Source organism: Bactrocera oleae, chromosome 6 (assembly GCF_042242935.1).
Source record: "Bactrocera oleae isolate idBacOlea1 chromosome 6, idBacOlea1, whole genome shotgun sequence".
Classification (NCBI taxonomy): Eukaryota; Metazoa; Arthropoda; class Insecta; order Diptera; family Tephritidae; genus Bactrocera; species Bactrocera oleae.
The window spans coordinates 12678591-12690593 of NC_091540.1; the positions used below are offsets into that span (position 1 = coordinate 12678591).

General features: G+C 35.6%; 2 protein-coding genes across 2 annotated transcripts; one reads left to right on the top strand and one right to left on the bottom strand.

Annotated features, from left to right (window-relative positions):
- Positions 1 to 8632: 8632 nt before the first annotated feature.
- LOC106620115 (COMM domain-containing protein 4) lies at positions 8633 to 11764 on the bottom strand. Its single transcript, XM_014238511.3, has 4 exons — positions 11621 to 11764; positions 9502 to 9642; positions 9194 to 9425; positions 8633 to 9106 (listed from the first exon to the last, which is right to left on the bottom strand). Exons 1-4 carry the CDS (start codon positions 11621 to 11623, stop codon positions 8865 to 8867), a joined length of 618 nt encoding a protein of 205 aa, XP_014093986.2. The 5' UTR covers positions 11624 to 11764; the 3' UTR covers positions 8633 to 8864.
- Positions 10586 to 11580, top strand: Lk (Leucokinin). Its single transcript, XM_014238513.3, has 2 exons — positions 10586 to 10732; positions 10876 to 11580. The coding sequence occupies exon 2, from the start codon at positions 10903 to 10905 to the stop codon at positions 11413 to 11415; it is 513 nt and encodes a 170-aa protein (XP_014093988.1). The 5' UTR covers positions 10586 to 10732; positions 10876 to 10902; the 3' UTR covers positions 11416 to 11580.
- Positions 11765 to 12003: the final 239 nt, after the last annotated feature.

Below are 12003 nucleotides of genomic sequence, written 5' to 3' on the forward strand. Positions count from 1 at the left end.
CTTGCTGACCAATTAGAAGTTATCAACTTAGAAAAATTGTTTGTGGTCATTATTGGAGTTTTAAAAAAAAGTCTTAAACGACAACATGCTTTCCCTAAGCGTTAAAATAAATTTTGAGTCAAAAACCGTCACATTCCGTAATTTTTATATGCATAAGAAAAATTTAAACCAAAAAAAAATTTTTATTTGTTCAAAAAAAATTTATCTAGAAATTAACTTTAAAAGTGAGCCTCTAGAATTAAAAAAATTTGTTTTTTGCCCAAAAATGTTCTTTTTTTATAATCTATAGATTTTACCCTCAGGCTAAGCAAAAAATAAATTTTTTTTTCGCTACACCCTACTCTTTAATGGTGTTTCATGTATATCTTACACAAAACTTTTGTGTATACAAGGTTTGCCTTTTATATTTCGGTATTAGAGAACAAAAATAAAAATTAATCATTTAATATCGCTTTATTGTATTTCAAAATATTCTCCATTACAAGATCTACACACTTTTGAACCAATTGTCAAAGCACTTTTGCCACTCTGATTGAGATATCACCAAATCAAGCGTTCTGAACGCAACAACCACCTATTCAGTTGTCGAAAAACGTTGATCTCTTTTTTACATATGGGCATAAAAGCAGTCATTCCGTGACAAGTCAGGACTACATGCTGGATGACTCATCAAATCGATGTTTTGAGAAAGTGATTCGTCTTCGGCGGTTGGCTTTCCTGATTTTTTGAAAGACAACTTGCAAACAAATGGTTGGGTACTGTAGAATTTACTATTCTGCGTTGTTCTAGTGGTTTGGTTGCGACATGTTCTGTTTTTCCAAAAAAAACAGACTATCATTTGCTTGGAAGTACTTCGTGCGCGTACAACTTTTGTTGGATTCGGCTCAACTGGAGACACCCATACAATTGACTGCTGCTTACTTTCAGGGTCATACGCATAAATTTACGATTCATCGCCTCTCACGTTGTAATAGACGTGTTTTGAAGCTCCGCTATCGAAATTTTTTAACATTTCTTACACGAACCTTTTTTTGAGCGATTGAAAAATTATGTGAGATCCAACTTGAAAATTTTTTTTAACATCAAATGTTTATGCCATATTGAATATTTGCTGGTCCAACTAATGCCTATAGTTGTCTTAATCTAACGATAGATCACATGCCGATTTTCCAATATCCGTTTGTGCACAGTATCATTCGTTTCTGCAAAAACAACTGATTTTGAACGACCTTCATGAAATTCGTTTTGGAGTAATCTACGACCTCAATTGAATTCACCAGAATATCGATAAACACTAGTGCTTGTTGATGCTTCAACGCCAAAAATTTAATGACGTTTATCGTTGCACTGTTGCTGTTTTAATTCACGACGAAAGTCGTAAAAAAAATAATCGCGCGAAAATGTTCGCGATTTAACTCCATTTTTTCCACATTTGGTCGAGATGAACATTTTAAGTTACTGTAAACAATACATAATAGCGCTCGTATGTCAAAACGTTCTGAGTATGCATAACATCAAAAATATCACAGTTTACGATAAAGTTGTGTGTTGCCAGTTTGCAACAATAGTTTTGTCAAATCACGAAATATAAAAGACAACCTACGTACTCGCTTATAACTTAATGTTAGAATAGATATTACAATAGTTTTGTAAGTAGAGACTCTCAAGGACTGCATCGTTATCATATTCGAAAAAAAAACTTTAAACCATAATAGTTTCTTGTCCAATAGTAATTTGATAAACATTATGTAAATAAAACCGGCTTGAGATGTTGCAGCAAAGCCCTTACCGGACTGCCGAACAAAAAAAGTAAGCAATACTTTAATTAACGAATGTTAACGATATCCACCCTTGCAGCAAATATGATTATAAGTCATAAGCAAGAAACCTTTTTCGCAGCCACATCGTTCTATCTTATGCTTTCTACATGCAACACTTAGCAAAACCAGGCAGCGTATTGTTACGCAAGACGAAGTTAGTTTTAATGGTTTGAAATAGTACTTTCACCGTTATTTACTGTTTGGATCATGGAGCAGGAGGAATTTCTGTTAGCCAAAGTGTCGTATGCGGAATCCAAAGCAATGCAATTCTGTTGCTAAATGCTGAATAGTGCTGTAACTTACAAGAAGCTTCTGAGTGTTCTGGCAATACGGGTGGCTTTGTGACTCGTACATTGTACATATATGACGTTACGTTACGCAATGAAAACAATATTGCTGTTATTGTTGTAGCGTTTTTATGTTGCGATTACATATGCCAAACATTACTTGCCGAAGCATAGCGTTGTGCTCGTGCATATTTGCCGTTGTAGACACCGCAGTGTTGTCACAATTGTTGTCAAACAAGGCGACCGAACACGCTCTTTCCACCAAACCTTTGCGTGCTAAGTAAATGGCAGGGTGGAAGCAGCGAACAAGTGGCTGTATACGGCGTATCGGTTTAGCAAAGCGCGTTCTGCTTATTTTTTTTTTTTGTTGCTCGGGCGGTTTGTGTACTTGTATGTGTTACGGTCTTTAAACGCGACATTGAATGTGTGGTGGGATGTGCGTGCGTGTTGTTGTTATGCTTTTGCATGTGTGGGGTGTTGCTTTGTGACTTTTAACAATCTTTTGCCTTTGTTAAGCAGCGCTTTTGCGGTGGAAACCTCAACTGCAGGTTTGTAACTATTTGCCAAGCATCAAGCGCTTGCCTACGAGGCGTCGTGCGTCTGTAAGTGTGGACTGCCGACGCAACACAATTTAGCTTCAAGGGTAATAATGAAATAAATGCTTTGCTAAATGATTTCGTATTTTACATTTTCCGCCCTTTTTCGTCGTATTTTTATTGTGTGCGTGTTGCCCTTTGTTTTGTTGTATATTTTGACTGCTGACGCTGTTGCAAGTATATCCGCTTTGTTGGCAGTTTGGGCTTATCTCATCATGTTGCATGATATTCAATTAGTTTGATGCACTTTGGTCGCAAGAAGCAGCATTAGGGTGATTGTAAGTTTTTTTTTAAATAATATTTTTGCTAGGTTCTAAAAGGTCATACGAATTTCGTATTATCGCATATTGTGGCGAAAAAGCAAATTACATACATACAAGTACAGTTGACGATATAAAATTGTTTTAGACATCATTTGTTTTAAATATGTCACTAAGTTTGTTGTAGAATTGTCTCACCTTAATGCACGAGCATTCGCCACTCGTAGCTGCTTTCGCGGTTTCTATGATTATTGGTTTAACTTAATCATGTCTCTCTCTGAAGGGCGGTTAGATTTGACTTTATCTGCACTTATTATCATTGCTTTTGCTTTTGCGGGTGGAAAGTTATTATTTTGAATAACATTTTTGACACTTTAAATCGCTGCGGAGTTTATACAATATTTATTGCTGTTTTTGTTGTAAATATAATCAAGTAATGTATGCGTTAAAAAAAATGTGCTTAAAATAATTCGTGGTAAATATTATTAGCTCAGATACAATAGTTTTAAAAGAATTTTTCCTAAAGGGCTACATGAATTTCACGGCTTCAAAATATAAAAAAAAAAATGTTATTGTTTTATTTAATTTTATAACATCTCTAGAATATTGTGCTAAATTCTCAAGTTGATCCCAGTAATAGTTTGGAGATACAACCTTCAAAAGTTTTCCTCTGAAAATTTCACAAAATCTTTATCAAATACTATATGTATCTTCGGAATAATAAAAAGTTTGAATAAACTATTTCGTTTTTTATATGAAAAAAAATTATTGAAAATAATGCGTATTTTGCTCGACCAAACTCATGTAACTCCTTAAAGAATGTCCGGATGGTGCAAGCCTATTTTATGATTTCCTCATTATTATTTTATTTAAGTATGTTTTTTCACAGTAGTGGTACTTTTTGATCTTCTAGCAATCAGCGTTTATCCAGTTTATTTATTTAGACTGTCGTCTCTTAAAATCAACAATCGTAAAAAAGATATTTTCGACGGAACAGTAGCAATTTGAAACAACTTAAACGATGAGCACAACTAGGAGAAGGCTACATTGTCTAATGAGCTACTTCGGATCCGTGTTGAAGGTTCTCGGTACATATATAATATTTCGAACCAGCGACAGAGAGAGGAAGAATATCTTGCTTCAATTAACGAGCTTTGCCAATCGGAGGAGCCTTATTGACCTGAAACTAGTTAAGGTTATAGAAACTTTATGTTAAAAAGTGTATATTGAGAAAATCGAATCCAGCTTTCGACGCGATTGAAACAAAAATTCGCTTAATTTTTCTTCTTACTCAATTGGTTTCTCTAACATTTACAAAAATTACAAATTGCCAGCTTTAAGGTACAGTGCTGAAACAACACCTGTAACACGTCGATGTCATTCTGGCGCTACACCAGCACCAAACGCGTGTAAATTAAAGAAAGCGAACAAATAAAGCTAAGCAAAATAAAGTGAAACCAATTGAAAGAACTCGTAAATTTCGAAGCAATTCTCAGTCATAAATCAAGCGACAATAAAAACTAAGTAAATGAGCGAGAAAAAATCCGTTAAGAAAATAATTTTCAACATCGAACGAAGCGACGCGAAACTAAGGCGAAATCGCAAATGAAACAACGCGTCAAATGTCAGCAACATGTGGCCGCAACGTTGAGTAATTTTCAAGTAAATGCGTCAAGGCAGAAAAAAAAATGCTTGAAACACTTGAAAAAACAAAAACAAAAACAAAGCAAGTGAGTATGAGCGGGCGCTGAAGGGTACTAAAATGCTAAAACTTGCTGCGCCAAAAACATCACAAGAAAGTTGCCATCTGAACTTGACTGCTGCTGCTGCGCGCCTTGACAGCGGCCAGTGGCGCTGTGCAGAATTTAAGCGCTCAAAATGTAAAAGGACAAAAAAAAACAAACTAAAACAAAAACAAAACGATGGAAATTTGTTGTGCGGAAAAAATTTAATTGAGGTGACATTTTCGCGACAGCGACAACAGCAGCTGCGGCCAACTGCAGACCAGCGGCCAAGGTGAATGCGTATACGCCCCGTGGGCAGTGCAATGCTTGTAACAGCAGCAGCAAAATCTTGGGGAAAACGAGCGCTTGCGACTGCAGAAAATTAGCGGCGACAAACGGTGAAATGTTTAATTGAAAAAATTGCCAATGCGGCAATTTCAAGCGTTACCTACCCCGCAGCGCTATTGTTTACTCAGCTAAGCAGGCGCGTGTGTATGTGTAGCGCTGCAATGTGTTCCATTTTTAATAAAACACAATTTGGTGAGCTAGAAAATTTTTAATTACTCATCCGTGAGGGAAGCGAATTTTATTTAATAGCCGTGTGTGTGTGTGTGTGTGTATGTGTGTGTGTGTTACGTTTGTAATTTGAGTGGGCTGTGGAATATGCGCTACTTGCGTACACGATTTTTACATTTTTACTATCGAATCTCGCTTCATTTGCACTGCCGCCTGCGCTGGCACTTAATTTACCACTTCCGCGCCCAGCGTATAGCGATTTTATCTTTTTTAACCCCAAACTGTCGCATAACTTTTGTCACATTCGACGTTTAATTTGTTCTCGTTTCCATCGGCGCGCGTGTGCCACCCACAGTTATTTCACGCATAATTTTAGCTTGAAATTGCTGGTTTATCACTTAAATTTTGTTATCCTTTTCGGAGCATTTTTTGCTTTGCTTTGTGTCATCACGTGGTTTGGGCTTAAAAAAGGGTTAAAATTATGCCGCTTTTATTAGCCACACTAAAATTGTGTGTGTGTTTGTGTGCTCAACCATAAAATCGCGATAAAAGACTTTTCCGTTATAAAACTAAGGTACTACCGTTTCGGTGAGGGAATGGAGTTAAGGGAGTTAGAATGCAGATTTTTTAATTAATAAATTTAAGCACCGCTAAAATAACATTTATTGCACGGCTAATTTTAACTCATCTATTATATTAATGTTAAGTAGGAAGGAGGCAGAGAAAACATAACCCCAAATTAAAAATTCAGCTGCATAAGGGAACAGACAATATTGGCATAGATATATAAGTCATATTCAAATAAACTTTATAATGATGAAGACTATCTCTGACAGTTTCTGTTTTGCAACACAATGGGCCTTAGACATTAATTCGCCCTTTCAACCCACCGAAACAGAAACTTTGGTAGAACAACGTTGTCGCTAAAATTTACTCTCATTTACGCAAGTATCAATAATTTACAACAAAAACTCTACGGTTGGTTGATTTCAGCGCTGCCGGTGGATTAATGGGGTCACCTTGTGATGGGCTCAAATCAAAAAATCGATTTTTTTTTTATGAGTTGCTTTCTTAACATGTCAAGAATCGGCAATAAAATGATGTTTAAAAATTCTAAGTCGTTTGAAAGAGACAGCAGTTAGAAGAAGAAGCTGTTCGGAGCGCTGAGTTGCTAACTCTCCTTTTTATCAAAGCTGTGTTTTTCAAACTTTCCTCCAACGTATCTCAAAAACGGCTTAATCGAATTCCTTGAAATTTGTAAGGTACACTCAGCACATGTAAGTGCATGGAATGAACTATTCAGATAAGACAATCAGCCGGCATCGTGGCAGAAGTGCGAGCCCATTTTCTCTATCTATTAACTGCTCGTAGAAAAAAATCCTCAAAAACAGGCCGCCACATAGGCTGACCCCCTTAAGCGGTTATATACACTTGTAATTTTAATTATTATAATTATTATTAATTGTTTTTTGTTTTTGTTTGCAATTTTTCGAATGTACATATATTTGAGAATATTCTCCGAAAATTTCAACTTGATCCGACAAATATTTCTGGAGATATGACCGTAGTTGTAAGAGTTTTTTAACTCAGACGAGCTTAAAGCCTCTGAAGCTAGTGTTCCTTACCTAGTATAATAATACTTGTATTATTATTTTACATATAATAAATACAATTTATAAAATAACTCAGTGTAATGGACTCCCAAAACTTTAAAAGCGTTTTTCTCGAAACGCTGTTTTCAGAGTCGGTGAGAAAAATTTCTCGGAAATAGCTGAACCGGCTTGAAATTTTCACACCACATTTTTATATATAATTTTTAGATAATGATCGAAGTTATAAGATTCTTGACAATAATTTCGATTTTTTAAGCCACTTTGAAATGTAAATTTTTTCACAAAAAATTAATTTTTTTGCTTGGAAAGCCGCCATTTGCTCAAAAATCAAAATTTTTATAATGCCTTCGATACCTACCTGTATTCATCTATCATAATACTAAATTCGATTGGTTTTTGGTTTCACATAATTGGACGCCGAAATAACTTCCTCACCGCCAGACACCTTTTTCCGGAGGTCCTTCTGGAAATCGGCTATAAGAACAAGCGGATACAATATTTTTATAAATTAATCGTTGATTCTAAAAGTACATTAAATTCTCTCTATATTCATTTTGTTTTTAAAGTCGTAAAATGCCGTTTCAAACAAAATACGTATTTTTTCAGTATTGCAAGTGGATTCAACCCCTTAAGGGGTTGCACCTCAAATCGGAGCATATTTAGGAGAAATGATTCCAGAGGATCTAACATATAAAACATATTTGGATACATTTTTTTATTTAATTGACATATTATTCCACTTTCAGAAAATATTATTGGACATAAAAAAAATTTAGTCTCGTGCCCGTAGAAGGTCTTTGACTTTGTCATCTCCAAAAAAACATGGGTCCTATTGTTGTCACACTGCGGCCATTAGCATTGGCTGTAATCAAAAATGCGATATTTTTTCGTGATCATTTTTAACTAAGCTCTGTTTCTCCGAAGCCAATTTGTGCATTTTGAAAATTTTTTAAAATATGCAATTTTTTATAACAAATTAAATTTTGTTAAATACGTTATTCTCGAAATGCTTTATTCGGAGATTTCGCTCTAATTCTAAAATGTTGTCACACTCTTTTTGACCTGCCACCAGCTTGTAACTGCCATATTAAATAATTTCAGGGACTGGTAACAGATATTGGGTCATTCATCAATAGATAATTTATTGGTTAGTTCGTCAGTAACCCAGTCTAGAAAATTCAACTAACTGTTCACTCAATCGCATCTGTATAAAGGAAGGAACGCTCACCTCAGCAGCACTCCTCAAATGGAACTAGCAACAACAAAAGGAACATACAACAATTGTTACAAGTTCTCTAATACAACCAGAGAACATACATACATACCTACATAGAGAACAAGTACTCTGCTACAACTTTCAAAAGAAGTGTCCACTAAACCAAAATTCATATTAACACCACCTATCGGCGAATAGCTGCACTAAGCTAGGCCTGTCGTATTGAGCAGCACAAGTGCCACCAGGTTTATGATTATGACCACTAGATGTCGCTTAACACGTTTCCGCAGAAAATTTATCGATTACTACACAATTATAAAAATTTATATGTAAATGGTGTATATATGTATATAGCGATTCGATAATAAAAATGTTAATAAAATGTGATTATACTTCAACAATATATGCAAGCACAAAAAAACAGACTCAATATTGGTGTTGTCATAAGACTTCTTTATAGCATTTTCGTGTCTACGATATAACGTTTTTTTATATTAAATGCAAATGCAATCTATATGTATATGTATTTTTGTGTACTTGCCATTTATCTTTCAAAGATGTATACAATAATAGTTACGATATTACGATTATGGCGAAATATTAGTTTTCCCAACAGGAATTTCTGTCAAAAGCATTTATTCTAATTGTAAACGAGACTTATGAGTATAAATACTTATCATGCTTTCATGATATAAATTGTTTTCATACTAACTAATAATTATTAACTTATGCCCTGAAGAATTACTAGTACGTCTAAGTACTTTACTACTACAAAATGCATTTTTAATTCAATACCGTGTAAATAAATGTCCACAATAAATTAGTTTCACTTTTATACATCCGTTTTGTCCTTTTGCCGCCAACTATATTGCTGCAACATAGAGCGCACCTCCTTCAGCTCATCAAGTAAGGCCGCAACATTCGCCCGCTCAATGTTTAGCACATGTGTGGTGTCCTCTGGCAGCCCATCAATTAGCTCCTGTGCGATTTTTAATTCGAATTTGACGCAACCAACCGTGTTATCGGGCTTTTCTGGCGTAGGTGGAATATAACGCACTGACGAGAGCTCATTAACTGTTTATTATAGTAGACAAAATAGCGAGAACGTAAGCGTATGAAATGCAATAATATATAAATTCTTAATAAGAGTAAAGTACTCACTTCTAAATGCTTTGTCCTGCAAGCGTTGACGTATTTGCGTCACATTGGCCGCCAAGACGCGACACATTGATGCAGCATGCTCCTTAGGTAAACCCAATTGTTGAATCTCTTCGCTGAATACCGCCTCACTAACAGCATGACGGGAAGCATTGATGAGCAAGTAATGTATGCAAGCAACAGCAGATTTGCCATCGTTCGCCAAATCAGCTGTTATGGCTTTAATAGCATTCTCCTGGGTATGCAGAATATGAGAGAAATAGAATATGAGTAGTATGGTTTATGTATAGAGTAGAAATGTTTAAACCTACCTCGAACTGTTCGCCGACAATTCTCTTGGCCACCAAACTAGCTAAAGTCTCTAAATTCTTAGCGTTCAGCATGGATAGTGTGGATATAATCTCCGCCAACACCCAGTCGGGACAGTCGCCATCACCACAGAAGCGGAATTTCTGCAATAGCAATTGAAAGTGATTAAATGAGTTAACTTTGATTACATTCGGCGCAATTAAATAACGACAAAGCAAGTCAATGAGTTGAAAGAATTAACACGAAGAGACGGCATTAAACTGCATGGCGAAAATTGGTTTACGCACCATTTTCAACAATATTTTCTTGTAAACTCACACTAAGAACTTCTGTACAAAATGTGCTATTTCAATGGGTCCCCATTTGACTTCAAGCCTGCCTCCTTCCCAAGAAGTGCGCTAATTAAATATATATTCTAAGCACTCTTTATATGCGTCCCAAAGGCAAGTAAATATATTTGTATATATTTGTATATATATATATATGCGCATGTTTATTTGAGTTTTCATCTTCACAGTGCAAGTGTTGTTTGTTAGCTAACTCGTAGAGAAGCAATTAATAAAATTTCCCTATACTTGACTGTCAGCATAAACGTAGAATTTATGACACTTGTTGCTTGCGATAATTTGTCGGAGAAAAGTGCATAGACATCAGACAAACGCCTAACACCCACCCGAAGTACAAACTGTCTCTGCAGCGGATAGCTTATTATACATGTTTGTTGTCGACACCCCTTTCACTCAAACACTCACTGGAGCATGCGTTAACGCCAAAAAGCACACTACAATTATTTGTATATCATTTTGAAATGCATAAAGTGTAACGGTTTAGAAAAAACACGCCCTCACTCCACTTCTTTATAATGTGCTAATCGTTGGCATTTACCGTTTTGTTAGCTGTAATTATTTAACTGTATGCCTTTCTTGTTAACGTAAATATGTGTTTAAATGCAAATAACACATACACATAAATACATAAATATTTGCCTCCAGTATGCCTGCGAGTTGGTTGTATTCTTAGATCCCGTTCATAATTTTTGCTATAAATATGCGTGTAGGTTTTCAATTCTTCACAGTTTGTGCTCGGTAAAACGCGGAATAACTTCATTTAAAATTATATACCAGTGGAAATAATACGGCACTTGCCCTACCGATAGCCTAATTGGTTGATAGGCCTCTTATTGTGTACGGAAGTTGCAACAAATCTTTTGATACTCAATTAATAGCGTTAAAGGTAACTTAAATATTTGAAAGTTCAATGTTTTACTGAATGTTAACGCTGAAATGCAAACATGCTTTGAAAATGTGTGATTATAACAGTGTGATTGCACATCGCACGCCTGCCATTAGTGATTTTCAAAATAATTTTTGTTGCAGGCTTTTTTGTCAACTACTTCCTTCAACATGTACATCATCCATACAATATTTTCTATTACTTTGCTGATTTTCTTTTGCCAAAATGTATATGTATTGGCACAGCCGGTCGGTGATGAGCTTAGTACATGTGAAGATCAGCTTACAAAATATCGTCGCTTTTTACTACAAGCCATTTTAAGCTTTGAAGATGTCTGTGACGCTTACGACTCACATCCACTTAACCCGCTTGAAGCTTTATATAGACAGGAACAAGACACCGTTAGTGCGCCACTTTTCCGAACACTACAAACGGGTAGCACAGCCAGCCAACAACGTAGTGAGATTTGGGCTTTTTTCAAACTATTGATGGCACAATTTAACGACATGGATTTTGTCAACATCATTAAGGAAGCTGTTATTGATCGTTGCCGTATGAAATCCCAGCAGCAGCATGATGAAAAACGCAACTCCGTCGTATTGGGTAAAAAGCAGAGATTCCATTCGTGGGGTGGTAAACGTGCACAACTATCGGCTGACGAAAGAAGCATGGACATGTTGTAAGTGCTATGAGCTGGTTAACTGTCTATAAAATCTTCACTATTCTTCACGGGCTGGATACTTTCGTTTATTGTATATAACTATCAAATGTTTTAACACAAACAAAAAACCATATAATTTTACAACTATTCTATGCTGTCTGCAACTACATTAAAGTACAAAAAGTAATACGTGTGTTATTTATTTAATACTGTAGAAAAAAACTCACCATTTTTGCAAAATATTTAGGCAGAAATTGCTTTTGGCGGTGCTAAAAGATTTTTGACAACAAATAGGCTATAAACAGAGTAATATACGTTCTCTGCTACAAAACAGAAAACAGCTGTTCTTGTGTTGCCAACGCTTGTGCAATTATACGTTCTCTGTATCTACGGTTAATGTGACCCGCGTTGCCAGCTAATGTGTAGAGGCTGTCATTAATTTTTCCGCCGGAAAGCCTATAATTTACGCGAAGTTTTGTTTCTAAAAAAATTTAGTGAATTTACAATTTAATTTTTTATTATTTTAAGGTTAATGTGTAGATTTTAAAGTTAATTTAGGGAGTATATCAAAAAATGTGCTGAGAATTTGTTTTTACGCAAAATACGTAGA